General features: G+C 37.0%; 1 protein-coding gene across 1 annotated transcript in view; it reads right to left on the bottom strand.

Moving 5' to 3' along the window:
- Window positions 1-13035, bottom strand: part of LOC127846935 (mediator of RNA polymerase II transcription subunit 13-like) — an 88102-nt gene that overhangs the window by 26028 nt on the left and 49039 nt on the right. Inside the window, exons 15-17 of the mRNA XM_052378374.1 lie at window positions 12564-12724; window positions 5553-6274; window positions 605-727 (exon numbers count right to left, since the gene is read on the bottom strand). Coding sequence (XP_052234334.1) covers window positions 605-727; window positions 5553-6274; window positions 12564-12724 — 1006 coding nt within the window. The remainder of the gene's footprint in view (window positions 1-604; window positions 728-5552; window positions 6275-12563; window positions 12725-13035) is intronic.

The raw sequence follows: 13035 nt of genomic DNA, 5'->3' as shown, positions 1-13035 counted from the left end.
CTTTTTTAGCGCAGTATTTTTTTTATCAAATCACAATAATTATCTAACTCAGCCCATAAATCATAGCACACAAGTTTTATAACCAGTTGCATGCTAAGTGGGTCAAAAAATGTAAGCTAAAATGGTTTAACTATAGAAACACAAGAAATATTGCCCTGCCTGATGACAGCCATGTTTTTCAATGGACAGAAACCATTTCTCACTCAGTTCATTAAGTGTGCCCAAACAAATGTTACTTGTAGAGAGTTCATTACCTTTTCTTGTTTAGCGACAAAGTTTTAAACCATGGGACCAAATTTAAAATTAGCCCAATATATCACAAGGATTTGAATGCTGTGACCAAGTTTCATTAAGAATGGGCAGCCTTGTTTTCAACCGATCAGAAAATTAAACAACTCAACAGCGATATCATAACAACAAATGTTCTCAGCTACTTTAGAAAAGATTGGACAAAAACAGTGACCTCTGGGTTTTTCCCAAGGTAAATGTTTATGAGGCAAAAGCGATGGCACACGACAGACAAAGGTGATTAGAATAGCCCCCCTAATGAGCATTTTGTGCTAAGATGAGCTTATTAATTCACTTGATTGTGCAGTGTATTCACCTTGCAAGAATGTCCACTTGTGCATGCAGGTGGACTTCATAATGTTGTCCTCCAGTTTGGTGGGGCAGTGATCCATGGCTTGCCTACCCTGGTCCAGTGCAAAGTATGTCACCTCATTGCAATCTGAAAATATTAAGAACGTGCATAACATGTGTGGTACTGGTAGGCACACAATAATGTTCCAATGCGAATAGTTGGAAGTGTTTTTTTTTCATTCAAATCAGGTCCGGTTATTGGCCCCATTCCCAATGGGAACAAGTATATATTTTTCCCAAATGGGAGCTAAAAATTCCCAATGAAAGGTTTCACCAAATAAAAAGAATAATTATTTTAAATTATATTTAAAAAAACACAGGTTGGTTTCAAGTGAATTACACTTTTAAATGATATAAATAAATTCAGACAATTATATTTACAACAAGATGTGTTTGTGAAACACAATGTCCCCCTATATTAATTTTGACCTTGAAGGATGACCTTGACCCCTATATGATGTTTGACCTTGAAGGATGACCTTGACCCTTCACCACTCAAAGTGTGCAGCTCCATGAGATGCACATGCATTTCAAATATAAAATTGCTAGCTTCAATATTGCAGAAGTTACATTACATGAGCAATTTTGACCCATATATTTGACCTTGAAGGATGACCTTGACCTTTCACCACTCAAAATGTGCAGCTCCATGAGATACACATGCATGCCAAATATCAAGTTACTATCTTCAATATTGCAAAAGTATTCATAAAATAAGCCATTTGAGCCACATATATTTGATATTTGACCTTGAAGGATGACCTTGACCTTTCACCACTCAAAATGTGCAGCTCCATGAGATACACATGCATGCCAAATATCAAGTTGCTATCTTCAATATTGCAAAAGTACTCATAAAATGAGCGATTTTGGCCACATATATTTGACATCTGACCTTGAAGGATGACCTTGACCTTTCACCGCTCAAAATGTGCAGCTCCATGAGATACACATGCATGCCAAATATCAAGTTGCTATCTTGAATATTGAAATACTGCAAAAGTGTACATTAAATGAGCGATTTTGACCCATATATTTGACCTTTGACCTTGAAGGATGACCTTGACCTTTCACCACTCAAAATGTGCAGCTCCATGAGATACATATGCATGCCAAATATCAAGTTGCTATCTTCAATATTGCAAAAGTTATTGCAAATGTTAAAGTTGGCGCAAACCAACCAACCAACCAACCAACAGACCAACCAACAGACAGGGCAAAAACAATATGTCCCCCACTACTATAGTGGGGGACATAAAAAGTAACTCTTCACATCATTAAAAATCTTTCTTATTCAGATAAAGCAATCATGGGTGTCAAATGTAACAAATTTGAAATCTGGACAATTATTCCGAAGGTCTGTTTTCGCAGTTCCACAAGGGGATAATAAATGGCAAAGAGCCCTAGTATATTGTACTTTTGTTTTATTCTTTCTATTCGCAATGTCTGGTAAGTACCATGCAAAAAATAAACCAATGAGCATTCGTCATTACATAAATTAATAAAAAATCAAAAATAAAATAAAATTAAAAAACAACACTGCGTTCACAAACCTCAGTCCGAAAAAATGTGTTTTGCACATGAATTTGATAAAATAAATATGCATATTGTTTGAATGCAGAAAATGAAAGCAAAACGAAATCAATATAAAATTTGGTTAACATATTGCTATTGCAGTGCTGAACTTTGCTAATCATTCACTTAAAATGTAAAGATGGCGGACATTAAACAACATTTTATTGCAAGATTTTTGGATAGTTGCGAAGATCTTTTGTCAGTTAATTCTCATGTCCATGTTTACCAAAAAGAAATAAAGAAATGGCGCGGCAGAGGCCGACGCGTATCCCCACGCTGCATGTTTGACCCAGGGGGCGCCCCAGGGTTGATAATGGGGCCATGCATAGTTGAGATTGACCGTATTGTCATGAGATATGTTCAGTATCAATTTGAAGTAAATTGGTGTAGAAATGAAGAAGTTATAGTAAAAGGCAATTTTGGGTGGGCGTGGTCTTTGTGGGAGGGGGTGCCCCAGGGTTGTTAATGGGGCCATACATAGTTGAGATCGACCGTATTGTCATAAGAGATGTTCAGTATCAATTTGAAGTAAATCGGTGTAGAAATGAAGAAGTTATAGTAAAAGGCAATTTTGGGTGGGCGTAGTCTATGCGGGCGGGGCACCCCAGGGTTGGTAATGGGGTCATGCATAGTTGAGATTGACCATATTGTCATAAGAGATGTTCAGTATCAATTTGAAGTAAATCCGTGTAGAAATGAAGAAGTTAATGTAAAATAACATAAAACAAGAGCACCGCCTTGCGGGTGCAGACCGCTCATCTATTTTCTTTTTAAAGGTGAAGGGACTCTCATTTTCAATCACAAAGGAGGGAGGAGTGGAGTGAAGAGGGGTGTATAGTGTGGGGTTGTGGACATTTATTACATTATCTTCCAAAAAAGCGAAAAAAAAAAAAAAAAAAAAAAAAAATCGGGGGGGGTGGTATAGTGTGAGGGTGTGGTGATAATTTGTGAGATGATCTTAAAAAAAAAAAAAAAAAAAAAAAAAAATCAAAAAAATTTGGGGGGGGGGGGGGTGGGGGGGGTGGGGTGGGGGTATAGTGTGAGGGTGTGGTGGTCATTTGTGAGATGATCTTATAAAAAAAAAAAAAAAAAAAAAAATTAGGGGGGGGGGGGGAGGGGGGGAGGGGGGGGGGAGGGCACGGGGGATGGTTTGGGTGAAGTCTATTGTGGTATGTCAGGTAAGAGTAGTTTCATCAAAGTATCAATCAAATCTAATCATAAATAAAGAAGTTATGGCAATTTTAGCAAAATTTAATAATTTGACCTTGAGAGTCAAGGTCATTCAAAGGTCAAAGTAAAATTCAAGTTGCCAGGTACAGTAACCTCATGATAGCATGTAAGTATTTGAAGTTTGAAAGCAATAGCCTTGATACTTCGAGTGGATCGAAACACAAAATTTAACCATATATTAAAAGTTACTAAGTCAAAAAAGGGCCATAATTCCGTAACAATGACAACCAGAGTTATGCAACTTGTCCTTTTACTGTACCCTTATGATAGTTTGTGAGTGTTCCAAGTATGAAAGCAATATCTATGATACTTTAGGGGTAAAGTGACCAAAACATAAATCTTAACCAAATTTTCAATTTTCTAAGTATAAAGGGCCCATAATTCCGTCCAAATGCCAGTCAGAGTTACATAACTTTGCCTGCACCGTCCCCTTATGATAGTTCATAAATCTTGCAAGTATGAAAGCAATAGCTTTGATACTGTAGGAATAAAGTGGACCTAAACACAAAACTTAATCAAATTTTCAATTTTCTAAGTATAAAAAGGGCACATAATTCTGTCAAAATGCCAGTCAGAGTTACATTACTTTGCCTGCACAGTCCCCTTATGATAGTTAGTAAGTGTTGCAAGTATGAAAGCAATAGCTTTGATGCTTAAGGAATAAAATGGACCTAAACACAAAACTTAACCAAAATTGTCAATTTTCTAAGTATAAAAAGGGCACATAATTCTGTCAAAATGCATGCCAGAGTTATCTAACTTTGCCTGCCCAGTCCCCTCATGATAGTAAGTAAGTGTACCAAGTTTGAATGCAATAGCATTGATACTTACTGAGAAAAGTGGAACTAAACGCAAAACTTAACCAAAATTTGCAATTTTTTAAGTACAAAAAGGGCACATAATTCTGTCAAAATGCACGCCAGAGTTATCTAACTTTGCCTGCCTAGTCCCCTCATGATAGTAAGTAAGTGTACCAAGTTTGAATGCAATAGCATTGATACTTTCTGAGAAAAGTGGACCTAAACGCAAAACTTAACCGGACGCCGACGCCAACGCCAACGCCAACGCCGACGCCAAGGTGATGACAATAGCTCATAATTTTTTTTCAAAAAATAGATGAGCTAAAAATGAGTGAAAATCTCTGACCTGGCCCCACCCCAACCCCCATAACTTTTGACCCAGGGGTCAGATCAAAATTCCAAAAAGCGCAGGGTCTCACATATGCTCATTGCTACCATGTGTGTAAGTTTCAAGGTTCTAGTGCTTATAGTAAAGGAGGAGATAGTGGCCAGGACGGACGGACAGACAGACAGACGGAGGAGATAACCACAATATCCCCCCGCTTTTCAAAAAGCGTGGGGATAAAAAATACTGTGCAACATCGGTACTGTGTACATATTTCTGGAATGATTTAAACAAATTGCTTCTCAAATGATCACACACTCAAACAAATTAGACCCCCCCCCCCAACCTCATCACATCTACACCAGGGGTTTTTCTGCCTATTTTGGGAAAAGGAGTCTGACCAAATTGGGAATTTTTTATCGACAAAATTGGCCATTTTGGGAATTTTTGCTTCGATGAAACTGCTCATTTGGGAAAAAATTGTGAAGTTATCATGCTTAAATAATTCAGTGGTTCAACAAATAAATTTGTTTTTATTTGTTATTTTGTCTTCTTAATATAAACAGATGCAATATTGGGCATGTTCAACATTTATTCAAGAACTGCAGTTTTGTTTTTCAGTTACACTCTGAGATAAGAACTGTACAGTCATAACCTTATAGCAGATATTTTTGACCAAAACAAACACTGATTAGTCACACAAGTTATAAGACACTTCATTCTTTAAGAAAAAAAAAAAAATTGTTTTTTTTTGGAAATAGGGATTTTTTTTTTATAATTTCGGTTTGGGATCGGGTCCGTTTGCTTTGGGAGTGCCTCCGTTTTCCGGAGGCGCAGACAGTGCCGAAAAACCCCTGTACACTGATCTCACAATCAACCATGGACAACTCAAATCCAAATTCATTTCCAGAACACTCCGGACAATTGACACCCCTGAGCAAAAGTAAGTCATTACGCGTAATACAATGATCACGATCACCCACCTTGCAACGACATGATGTTGAATGGCTGAGCGGGAAAGGATTTGGCTTGCACCTGCAGCCTGTCCCGTAGGCACACGTAGGAACTGGAGGGGTATGGCCCTGAGAATTGGCCAATCAACAGCTGCAACACCGACTGGGACACTTCCTCCACATTAGAGGGCACCTTTCCAACATTCTCTTCGGGTTTGATTTGTGGCAATGTTAATAAACTACGTTTTCGTTTGTCAAAACGGTCGTCACGAATTCCCGTGATTTCCAGCTCATCTTCGTAGAACAGACCTGCATTATGGCCAAAGCGTTTATTCATCACAGCACTGAATCCACAGGTACACTTGTACTCCGTTTCACCAGTCGGGTTCGGAATGTACACACCAACGTCTGAACCCTTGATCGTCATGTTACACACGCAGATGTTGCAACTGTCGAAATTTTGATCTTTGAACAGGTTGAGAATGGAATCGGAAAGCACAATGTTCACCAGCAGGCTATGGGCCTCTGGGACGGGATTGTTTGTTCCGTGATGATTGAGATTGGAGTTTGGTGTTTTGTTGAGATATGAGGATGCGTTGGATGCAGGTGATTGCAGCTCGTAGGACATTGGTGTGCGCTGCTGACCAACGCTATTCTGGAATGTGGCTGGTGACGCCTCTATTGCACTGGAAGGCATGCGGGCAGACGGGATGCTGGGAAGATTCTCAATGGAAGGAATATTCATGTAATGGCTGAAAACAGAAATAGAACACTGTGCAGAATGGGAAACAAGAGGGCCTGAAAGGCCCAATGTTGCTCACCTGAGATAAAAAGAAATGACCTGTTCTTTGCAGCCCAAGATATCAATGGAACAAATGTTATAACCAAGTATCATGAAGAATGAACAACAACTGGCCCCTTGGCGGCCATGTTTTTTTTAACAGACCTGAACCATTTTTTAACTCTTCCAAGATATGTCCAAATTTCATGAAGATTGGGAAAAAAATGTGTCTTCTAGACTGTTCACATGTTGTCACTATATACATATAAAGAAAACTGCCCAACTCCCTGGTGGCAATGTTTTTTCACTGATCACGACCATTTTCAAACTTGTCCGAGACATCCACATAACTAATGTTTTGACAAAATTTCATGATGATTAGGCAAAACATGTGACTTCTAGAATGTTCACAAGCTTTTTTACTATATAAATATAAGGAAAAAGACCCCCCCCCACCCTGGTGGCCATGTTTTTTTACCGATCTAAACCATTATGGAACTCAACTGTCCTATCCAGGTGTGGTAGTGCGGTCTCCTTCGCTTTCGCAAATGAACCGGTCACAGGACGGTTACAAGTTATGTAACTTTGTAAGCACTTATGTAATGCGGAAATATTTATTTGACAAACTCTTATTTCCGGTCAGGATGAATATACTGACTGGTTGTAATTCAATTAACTAAAGGCGTTCAGTCAGGGACGCCTAAATACACTCAAAGAATTTATTTATAAGTGAAAACCAAGGCAGCTTTAACAAAAATAACTACCGTAATTACTCTATGTTTTCGGACACTCAAAGTTTTCGGACACCCTTGTTTTTAGCAAAAATAATTATTTTTCGTGACTCTTAATTTTCGGACACACGAGTTTTCGTCCATAATTAATGTCTCTAAGTTTTCGGACAGTATATTTTACAGCGCTATTTTACCAAATGTTGGTCCTGTTTTCGATATCTAATGACACTTCGATCACGGGGTTTTAAAACCGGATTAACATCATAAAACATTGCAGGTGCATGCCTGAGGGCAACGGACCATTACATTTGCGTTATAGGGTAAATAACCTTGTAAACCGGTATTAAACAATGGTTTTGTCCGATAGCATAAGCAGGGCTCGCGCTGTCGTTCGCCACTTGAGCCATTGGCGAAAATATTGAGAATTTGGCTCAAGAAAAATCCGATTTGCGAAAATGCTAAAATCTCGTAAAATTTCATTGAAAACAGCCGCTATTTAAACCCGAAACTGGTTTTCTATATTTTTCTCTTTGTTTCAATGAAAGTATTCGCAATTTGAACAGTGAACGAAAACCGGTCTGCACCTGTATAGAGACATCGCTTGACCTTAATGTTATTGAAGTGCACATGGTAGCTGGCCAATCAAAACTGAGCTGGCTTACACATGAAATGACGTTGTCGAATGAAACGTAAAAATGGGTGGAGCTATGAATACACAGTTAATATTGTCGTCTGCAAACAAGCGGATGGTCGCAAATGTCGTATTATAAGATTAAAAATTAAAATAAGCGTGACAATAAATTAATTATTTCCAAGCTGACTATCGATCTAAATTAAAGAGTGATAATTAAGTAATTAGTTCTATGTCGTTGATGTTGCAACTTTCTGCTGATTTTCGATTGAAATGAAAAGGTGTTAATTAATTAATTTGATCGTTTTACTCACACACTATGATAACTAACAGCGGCGTATTTTAATCAAAGGAAAACGTGAAAAACACGCGCGGTTTAATTGCAATTAAAATTTAATTAAAGTTACGAATTTTGTAACACATAGGAAGACTAATTTATGTCGTCTACTATATAAATGGAAGTAACCACTTTGTCCGTACAGTCGCTAACATGACTTCTTTAACCTTAAATCGACGAAAATGAGTCTGAACAAACAAACAAAATAATTAAAACACAAAAAACTAGAGCATTCCAAGAGTCATGGAAAGTTGATAATAATTGGCTTCGCTTTGAGAATGAATCAAAATCTATGTACTGTGACCTATGCATTAAGGTGCAGAATTCCAACACGTTCACTGTATGTTGCAGTATCCTCAAAAAAGACTCGGTAACGAAACATGCAAAGTCTAAAGGTAAGATTTTGAAGATGAGAGGAATTTTTATTTGAAATTACTTTGAAATGCTATAGTCTAACTATATGAATATATGCAGATTGACTATGTATTATTTTTTTTTATTTTCAGATCACACTCATGCCGTCCATGCCAGCAAGCAGTAAAGAAGCAAAACAATGTATTTTGTGAATGAAATGTATGCTTGTATTTTATTACATGCCATTCATCATGTTGTTAAAAATGCGCTGTATTAAAATATCTCTAATACTATGAAAATTGTGATGTGATGTATATTATGATATGTGACATGTGCTTGTTGTCATTAAAAGAAACATGAAAAATCTATAGTAAAACTGTACGAAAACTGGTTGGCAATAGGCCCAAAACGCACCAAAGACAATCTAGGATTCAAAAATTTTTCCGGGGGAGGCAAGGGTGGCGAAATCAAATGTCCGAGTTGCCCGAGTCGTACATTTGCTTGTCCGGGCAACTGATTTTTTTTAATTAAGTTGTCCGTGGACAACCAGTCGGGTTGAGAAATACAAAAAATAGATTGTATCAAAGCCGTTATTAAGTTTTGCAAAACCAGATGTTTACACCCGATAACATTGTCAGTACTATTTGCGGAGCAATCAAGCTAACTATGGGCATTCTCCTGCACAGTGGTCTCGCTTATTTTATAAGCATGATAAGAGACCAGGAGGCTAGCAGGCCGCATTTTCAACATTCGGCCCGTCTGTTTAATAGGCAGTGTACAGACTGGTTTGCTCATTTATACTCATTGGCATTCTTCAGGGCGACATGCAGTTGTACGTTAACGCCGGAAGTTATTTATTGCCTATTATTTAGGAAGTTCTGGCCCTTGTAATATTTGCCTCTATTAACCTCAATTTTACAGGAATCTGTCGGACTCTACCTAATTCCCCCATACAGAGGCTATATACTTATGTGTAAAGCTAATTCATGCTAACAATTCACTGTCTCAGTAAAACGGCTATTACCGTCAAAAACAGAATGTATATTAAAAATAAAGTTTTCATTTAGGAATGCATGTATGTTTTCTAATAAATAAAGAATAAAACAAAACGTTTACAGTTGTGTGTAATTAATTTAACGAGTCTTTGTTAAAACGCTCAACGTGATGAAAAAATGTTTTGACAATATTACGCATGAAATGCACAATTTCCACGAGGATTACACCGTTGCCATCATCAGTTTTCTAAGAAACTGGCCACTATTTTATGTGATTAGAATGGTACATGTGTAGGTATAACAATAAATGCGTTTATAATTTATATAAACATTAAGTTTAACGGACAAGTGTAGTTCAGCAACGGACAAGTTAAATTTCCTAAATTGTTGTCCGTGGACAAGTATAGTTTTTTTAAATTTCGCCACCCCTGGGAGGGGGGGGGGGCATGCCCCGGACCCCCCTACATCTGGGTGGCTCAAACATTTTTTGGGCCAGCGCTAGCCCTGATAAGCGTTATGACAATTACCAGGGGTAGGGCAAATTAGCAGTTCAACTATCTACCGCAATGGTACTACCCATTCTCAGTAAAATAACTGTGACAAATACTTAACGTTTCAAAGTTTGGTGCACCCTATTGCAAGTTTTATGAACAATGGAAGGTGTTAGACAAGAAATATCGGAAATGAAAAAACAAAGAATCGATAGTTCGCTTTTTTACTGCGTTAATTACATGTTCGTACAAGCGAGTATCGGTACATCACATGCTCATCTTTGAACTTGTTGGTCAAAGTACAACCTTGTAGTTACTATCTGTCAAATAAATCAAGCTTTTAAAATTATTTGAAATGCAGTGCACACATATATAACTGAAATTTATACTATACGGCATGGTATTTTACAAGTGCGTGCTATTACCGGTAGTGGTTGATACAATTGATGCTATTTTCGGACACTTCAATTTTCGACTCTAAGTTTTCGGACACAAAACATTTTAATTATTTTTAAGTGTCCGAAAACATAGAGTAATTACGGTAATTTTTATTCCAAGAACTCGGAAAATGAAGAACAATGACAGAAAATTAAGAACAGGTACAAGCCAAGTCTAAAGAATCTAAGTATCGTTACAAAAATGAACAACATACAGCAAATACCTTAATGAATTTAAAAAGAAGTTCAAAATCTGTCAAAAAAACTGATATAAATATAAGTTACTGTTAGTCTAGAAAGTGCTTTAAAAATCTAGTTTACAAAATAGGTCTAATTTAATCTAAAGAACAATATTTATGGAGATTAGGAAACTTCAGTGAATCAAATGTAAAAAAAATAAGAAAAAATTACTACAGTTATAGAAAAAAGAGTCTTTCTAATTAAGAAAATGCCAAATAAAAAAATCTAAATAATAAGAATAATTTTGAAAATAATGCCAAAATGTCTTGATGCTGGTGTTAAAAATAATTTAGAGTTTAATTATTTCAAAATTCCAACCTTTTTCAAGTGCTGTTAACTTTTCAAGAAATCATCAAGGTGTTTAAATCAGCCCAAACAGCTTATTTTATACAGTTCAGAAGAGATCAATGGCAGAGTAGTCAATTTTCCCTCAGAACAGTGCATTTATCAATGATCAATATCTTCCCGAATTCCAGAGCAGAACTAAAAATAGATTACTGAACCAGATTAAACAAGGGAGATAAATACTGCATAAATACTGCAAAATCATGTACATGTTGTCTTTCTTTCAGTTATCTCATAGTTGAAAGGCTTATCATAAGTGTTAATGACTAAAACAGTTATGTTAACTATGAAAATTCTGTGTTATGAAAAATAACATAACACAGTCAATGTCACATAATATTGACATAATAAAAACAAACTTTACTACACAGGAAACCAATGTTCTGACCAAATTTCATGAAGATTGAGCAAACTAGAAAGTAAACAAGATTTTACTATAGCCATATAAGGAAAAATGCCCCGCCCCTTGGCAACCAAGTTTTTCAAGCCAAGGTTACCATTTATAACCTCATCCAAGATATCATTGGGACAAATCATCTGAGCAAGTTTCATGAAGATCGGAAAATAAATGTGGCCTCTAGAGTGTTAACAAGGTTTTACAAAAGCCATATAAGGAAAAATGCCCCGCCCCCTGGCGGCCATGTTTTTCAACCAACGGACATCATTTTCGAACTCGTCCAAGATATCATTGGGATGAATCTTCTGACCAAGTTTTATGAGGATCGGACAATAAGTGTGGCCTCTAGAGTGTTAACAAGATTTTGCTATAGCCATATATAGCCATATAAGGAAAAAGGCTATTGTCAAGCAATATTGTCCCCTACCGGCTCCACCATTGTCAGAAATTCCGCCATAGCAACCACAATTTTTTACGTAAAAACGAAATGAAATGACGTGCATAATGTCCATATTGCCATCTATCCATGTTGCAAGTTTCATGAAAAAATATTTAGAACTTTTACAGTTATCGCAGAATCCTGAAAACCACCATTTTCAACAGTATTTCTAGTCTATTTGTTGCCATAGCAACCAGATTTTTTGACGTAGGAACAAAATGAAATGATGTGCATAATGTCCATATTGCCATTTATTCATGTTTCATAAAAAAATATTAAGAACTTTGAAAGTTATTGCAGGATCCAGAAAAGTGTGACGGACGGACAGACTGACAGACAGAGCGCAAACCATAAGTCCCCTCCGGTGAAACCAGTAGGGTACAAAAATGACCCGCCCCTTAGCAGCCATGCTTTTTCAAGCAAACATAACCATTTTCGAACTCATCCAAGATATCGTTGAAACCAATCTTCTGACCAAATTTCATGAAGATTGGACAATAAATGTGGCCTCTAGAGAGTGAACAAGGCAAATGTTGACGTCGCACAACGGAAAACGGCGATCACAAAAGCTCACCATGAGCACAACCATGAGCACGTTGTGCTCAGGTGAGCTAAAAATACAACGCTGCTATTAAAAGACACCATGGTAGACGTCAGTTGTTATAGGAGTGATATTATTTTAAGTGAGACAGTACATTATTATAAATAGAAATGCTGAAAAAACTCTGTGCTACATACAAAACACAGTGACACAATAAGTACAAGAAAACTGTTCGTTTTAAATATTTTCGCAATGTGCGTTAATGGAACTATAGTAAACACCTTCATTCACTTGTTATCGCAACTAGCAAACAATCACCTACTTTACATGTTTGTCTGTCAAGGGCATCTGGTGATGGTACCACGATGGCTTGTACTCTGGGACGTGGGGCGGGGGAGAAAGCTGTGTGCTGTACAACTCCACGGGTGCATACTTGGCTGAGCTGGGGTACTGAGCCCGCACTTCTGGTCTGTATACACCATCCTGAACATTAAATTAACAACTCTATTTATACAGTCTAATAATTTAATGTCTAAATTCAAATTTTTGTAAATTAAACCATAACAGTTTTTTAATTCAAATTCATACAAGTCTTGATAGACTTTTCTGTATTATGACATTTCAGATCAAAAAGTAACAAACCCACTTTTTAGTAAGTGCTGATCAAAAGCCTCAACCTTGGCTATTTTAATCCTAGTTTATGTGACTACTGAACTTTTTTAGGAAAACGCTTGGCCAAAAAGACAATTTTGCATACAAACAATCATGACTTATTTGGTAAGTGCAATGCTAAA

The sequence above is a fragment of the Dreissena polymorpha genome, chromosome 1, assembly GCF_020536995.1.
Source record: "Dreissena polymorpha isolate Duluth1 chromosome 1, UMN_Dpol_1.0, whole genome shotgun sequence".
NCBI classification, from domain to species: Eukaryota; Metazoa; Mollusca; class Bivalvia; order Myida; family Dreissenidae; genus Dreissena; species Dreissena polymorpha.
This window is presented reverse-complemented; position numbering and strand designations above follow the sequence as displayed.